We start from the raw sequence: 6,000 nt of genomic DNA, 5'->3' as shown, positions 1-6,000 counted from the left end.
ACGTCGTAAGCCATGTAGCCTACCATGTTATGGATCATAAATAAGATTTTTAAAATAAGATAATGAAAGGGGTTTAAAATGTTTGAAAATCTGTAAGAATATGTTGGAAGGATTTGAGTTTAAAACCCTTAGGCCTAGGCTATACAACACTCAATGTCCTAGGCATTCCTAGGGTCTTCAGAATTGTCCATTTGTGCCTATGTTTTTTTTTTTTTTAAAACAAACAAAAAAAAACACACAACTGACAGGGTGAGATGCCAGCTGCCTTTGGTCAAAGTTAGATATACTCCCTATGAAACGTTCTACTTTCTATAATATTTTTCTTCACTCTCTTTCTTTCCCCTCAAACACTTTGGGCAGTTATGTATGATATATTATTATACAAAGTTTGCTTCAATTATTTTATAGATGTCATAAGTCAGCTTTCCAGACAACACAATGCCATATCAATTAAGTTACCTATTAGGCCTACAACCTAATACTAAACATCTGCCATTACTAACCCCATTTTCCCGCATCTACCGACTGACCACCTCCTTGTCCTCCCTAATTTTTATGACCAAAAGACGCCACTGGTGTGTGTGTGTGTATGGGCGTGTGTGTGTGTGTGTGTGTGTGTGTGTGTGTGTGTGTGTGTGTGTGTGTGTGTGTGTGTGTGTGTGTGTGTATGTGTGTGTGTGTGTGTGTGTTGGTGTATGTGTGTGCGTATGTTGCATGTGCATGTGTGTGTGACAGACAAAGAGAGCTGGAGAGTGAAAGAGACAGGGGGACAGCTGAGAGAAACCCCAAACGATTTTCAGGAAGTCTGCTCTCGTTTCTCCTCAGACCAGACACCAGGCCTGTGCCGCGTACACACTTCACACATACACACACACACGCACCACCGAGCCACACAGAGGAGTGCCATTTAAAACACAAAAAGGTCCGACTATATCCACACTTGTTCACCAAAAGGTTTGAAGGGCTCTGTTTACCTGACTATATCCACACTTGTTCACCAAAAGGTTTGAAGGGCTCTGTTTACCTGACTATATCCACACTTGTTCACCAAAAGGTTTGAAGGGCTCTGTTTACCTGACTATATCCACACTTGTTCACCAAAAGGTTTGAAGGGCTCTGTTTACCTGACTATACACTAGCCTGAGTATCATCCTCCGTAGTGACCGCGCTGGCTCAATACTTTCGCTTGCTGACCACGGAGTCTGACCCTGCAGCCACCCCCGGCAGTTGGAATTCAGATATTCGTTCAGTATCTGAATAGCCAATAGGCTCGCTGATAGTCTAAGCCCCTCCCCAAGCCCTCTTACATATTCAACTGAAATACAACAACTTGATGATGGCGATGTGATGTCTGTAACCAGGACATTTGATAGTGCTTGGTGTAAACTGGGACATTGCCGTCCGCCAAGACCTTTGACAGGCTTTCGGCACTGACACTGCGCAGCTCTTGGGCAGTCACACTGGGCGTTTCTCTTCTGTTCACTTTAATGGTTTTAGTTGACAGTTAATATCTTCATAACAAGGTTGGAACAAGCGCAGCCCCATTTCAGTGTTACTTTTTTTGCTGTCACACTCGACGCATATACACAGACACAAACTGGGAAGGAGAGAGGGTGGGGGCTGCTCCGTGGGCTGTGCATTTGGCGCATATTAAACAACGCAACTAGTAGTTTCCCAATAAAATTTGAATCATAATGCCGTGGATCCAATACTATAATATCATATAATATTGTCCTTAAGTCTGAGCGATGCATTGATTATTTGTTTAGGGTACGTTTTCTGCCAGCTAAATGCAAGGGGGAAGGGGGCTATATTAGCAAACAAGACGATTGCACAGTTAGCCTGCTAAGTTTAAATATGATCACTTGGAGCTAATAGCCTTCACATGGCTTAATCCATCCCTGTTATCAGTCCGCTTGAGGTTTTTGCTTCGGGAAAGTGAAAAAATGAGGTCCTAATTAATCTTCAGATGGTGTCGGACCCTGACGGTGCCATGGGCACACGTTGTATGTCTCCCTGAAATCGTAGGTTTTTGACGGACCTCGACAAGTTCTACACTCCTTAGTTACCGTTGCTGAGCTCGGATTGGTTGGCGGCCGTTTGTGGGAGGGGTTTTGCGAAAGGCTAATTCCCTCATTAAGTGAGATAATTTCCAACTGCCGGGGGTGGCTGCAGGGTCAGACTCCGTGGTCAGCAAGCGAAAGTATTGAGCCAGCGCGGTCACTACGGAGGATGATACTCAGGCTAACTATACACACACTCGTTCACCAAAAGGTTTGAAGGGCTCTGTTTACCTGACTATATCCACACTTGTTCACCAAAAGGTTTGAAGGGCTCTGTTTACCTGACTATATCCACACTTGTTCACCAAAAGGTTTGAAGGGCTCTGTTTACCTGACTATATCCACACTCGTTCACCAAAAGGTTTAAAGGGCTCTGTTTACCTGACTATATCCACACTCGTTCACCAAAAGGTTTGAAGGGCTCTGTTTACCTGACTATACACACACTCGTTCACCAAAAGGTTTAAAGGGCTCTGTTTACCTGACTATACACACACTCGTTCACCAAAAGGTTTAAAGGGCTCTGTTTACCTGACTATATCCACACTCGTTCACCAAAAGGTTTAAAGGGCTCTGTTTACCTGACTATACACACACTTGTTCACCAAAAGGTTTAAAGGGCTCTGTTTACCTGACTATATCCACACTCGTTCACCAAAAGGTTTAAAGGGCTCTGTTTACCTGACTATATCCACACTCGTTCACCAAAAGGTTTAAAGGGCTCTGTTTACCTGGGTTCTCTGAGTGATCGAGTTGGGCCATGGTTATAAGATGCCTGTGGATCAACTCCTGACAAGGGAAGAAACAGAAAAAAACAGATTAAATTCCTTTTTTATTTATGTGCATACACCAACAGGTAGAGTCAAATATAAATTGAATTGACCATTTTCCATCCACCATCATTCTCCAAAATATATAATAGGCATGTCAAATGTACATGTACGTCAACATGTCTAGTATGTCATTGTTCAATGGTGTTTAATGTCTCGATGTCTGTTATGCATGTATGCCTGGTGTAGGCTGTGACAATACTGTGGTGGTGGTGAGAACGAATTTCCCCTTGGGGACAATAAAGTCTATCTAAAGTCTTTAAGTGATACTGTCTCATTTTTGAAAATAAGCCTATATTACACCTCCCCTTGAGTTAAGCCTATCCAGACCGGGGGGGGAGTGCCCGCACCAACTTTGATGTTGTATAATTCCTTAATGACTTAAGCTATGACTACGAAACTTTGTGACTTTTCCTAACATTTAGTTGGCTACAGTTAAGTACCGAAAGATTAGGTGTATCATTTTTGGTTTTCTGACAGGTATGTCTGACCAAAAATCACTTTACCATATCTATGACCCCATATATTTTCATATTTTTTTGTTATTTCCATTAGCAACAGACAACTTTGTGAGCATTTAAGTGGTTTGAAGCATAAAATCATTAAAATTTAAGTGCATTACCTAAATTTGATGGAAAATACATTATGGCGAGATTTTGGCCATAATACGATAATGATGTCATATTGACGTCATAATACCAGATAACAACACAAAAATTATGTCTTTTATAGATGTCCATATGTAGATCATCTCCCCCAAGTTTCGTAGTCATACTGTATTCCGTTCATGAGTTATGAGGGGGGGGTCAAAAGAGCCCCCCCCCCAAGGCCCAGGAATGCAAAAAAAGCCCAGTCTGAATAGGGTTAAATAATTGATTTTTACCGTTCTCCTGTATTTTCAACCATTATCTGAGTATGGCAGTGCAAAGTTTACCACCAAGCTAGCAGTTAACATTGAGTCCTATGAGACCAGTTAGCCGCCGGCAATGGATGTAAGATGTGATGAAAGTACAGGTGGCTCTTCAAGGCTTTGATGCTTGTCACTATACAGTTCTCTGAAGTACAACGTGACCAAATGACAAGGCCATGAAGTAGCAAAGAGTATCAGAAAGGTTTAAGGCAAGGCCCTGCGAAGGGAAATTCTATTTATTATGCATGTAAGAATGAGAAATGTAATTCCATTTTTTTGTGTATCCAGCAAGTAAAGAACTGACAAATAAATCAGACTTTGACATGTAAAAAAAAAAAAATGTTAACTGCTAGCATGGAGGTAAAATTTGCACTGCCATACCCAGAGAACTGTTGAAAGTACAGAAGAACGGTAAAAATCAATTATTTCACTGAAGGGGAGGTGTAATATGGGCTTATTTCCAAAAATGGGACAGTATCACTTTAGGTCTCAACATCTGCTGTTCATCATGACCTTTCCCAACAGGTGTCTGGACTCTCCCTCACTCTCATCTGGCAGTAAAAAGGAAAGCGGATTTAAAGGCTAAAAACTCAGAAAACACCACACCGCACACTGATGATTACTGTTCACTTTTCATTTTTTAGAAACGAAATAAGTGTTTGCCTGTCGCTTCATCAAATTTGCCCCATCATAACAGTTTTCTGATGATTCACCGTTGGATTCAATTTTCCAGCTTCACATACTGTATGTCTTGTGCACATCACTACTCTTGTACTTCAGTTGTGCAGAGGGGCACCAATGGCCTTTGGAAAACGTGTTTCCTTTGGGATTAATTATGTACTTCCATTGTGCAAAGCGTACCCCCTTATCTCTTCAAAGGTACGCCATGTAAGCACCTTAAGTGAGTAGACTGTGCTTTCTCTTCACTGGCAAACGACATCCAAACAGTCTGAGCAAGGAACTCTTGGATGAACATGCAACATGCAAACACTCCCTCAGGCATTAGTTAGTGACTGGGTGTGGACACTAAAGTGTCATAACAAAGTGTTAAAAGGAAGAGAAATGTGGTGACGTTTGTGGCGATGCTTCCAGTTAGTGACTACAAATGACTAATGTGGCCAAAATGTCTTCTGTACAGAGATGACAACTGAGGAAAAAAAGATATCTTTTTACAAAATGATACCTGTCGGTAATTTCAGAATATCATTCAGAGCAATAAAATCAATTTCATTGGCCCGATCAAGCATATTAAAATGTACTCAGAATTACTATTTGTGGAATTTAATCAATTGCAATTCAATATATAAATGGGAGCATAACTTATCTTTTTACTGTATCTTCAAAACTGACTATAGTTACAGGCAGCAGTCACATCGCACAAAAAGAGGACGTAACTTCAACTTCAATAATATCTTTCCTTCTAAGTACGGTTTGACATTTCCATTATCTGATGTACTCTGCTTTGCCTCCAGTCTGATCAATTTAATGTACAACACCTAAATAAAGTCCCATCTGCTATTCTCACCTCTAGTCCACTTGTGTCAACCAACCACAACTCTTGTCCGTCACCCACAGACAGACCTTCACTTCCCACTCTTGCTCTCTTACCATTTCAACAACAACAAAAACGTTTACGGTTTCACTTCATTATGCCATTTCTCATCCTGTTCTGCCTATGCATATTTGAATCTTAACATGTCCCTGGCCTGCACTTTCAGTGGCTTTGATTAGCAATGTCTACAAAGAGATACTTGACGTCGATCCTTTACTTTGATACTTTGATGATTAGCATTGTGTGTGACTGAACTAGAGATGTACCGAATCCTGATTTTTAGGATCCTGCCAGATACCGGATTCACTGCTTAAGATCCTGCCGGATCCGGAACCGGATACCGAATCCTACGAAAGGGTTGAAACACATAGTCCACTCGCACACGTGGGCCCTTTTTATTATGTTTGCTCAAACTATTTTTTAGACTCATTGGCTTACTGCCGCACTGCCTGCTTCCAAAGGGCTTTCACTCCATGCAATGATTGGGGTTGTGAAAGACTGACTGAAAAGCCAAGGCTATGTAAAAACTAGAGATGCACCAGATCCTGATTTTTAGGTAACTGCCGGATACCGGCTCCTGTGAAAAACCCTATTATCCTGCCGGATCTCTAGTGGAAAACAATTGAGAGGCCACTTCAAAAATGT

General features: G+C 41.4%; 1 protein-coding gene across 3 annotated transcripts in view; it reads right to left on the bottom strand.

Annotated features, from left to right (window-relative positions):
- The window catches only part of pan3 (poly(A) specific ribonuclease subunit PAN3), a 46,295-nt gene that overhangs the window by 30,350 nt on the left and 9,945 nt on the right, over positions 1-6,000 (bottom strand). For all 3 annotated transcript variants that reach the window (XM_063206369.1, XM_063206368.1, XM_063206367.1), the window contains exon 8: positions 2,795-2,852. In XM_063206369.1, coding sequence (XP_063062439.1) covers positions 2,795-2,852 — 58 coding nt within the window. The remainder of the gene's footprint in view (positions 1-2,794; positions 2,853-6,000) is intronic.

This window comes from Engraulis encrasicolus, chromosome 9 (assembly GCF_034702125.1).
Source record: "Engraulis encrasicolus isolate BLACKSEA-1 chromosome 9, IST_EnEncr_1.0, whole genome shotgun sequence".
Classification (NCBI taxonomy): Eukaryota; Metazoa; Chordata; class Actinopteri; order Clupeiformes; family Engraulidae; genus Engraulis; species Engraulis encrasicolus.
This window is presented reverse-complemented; position numbering and strand designations above follow the sequence as displayed.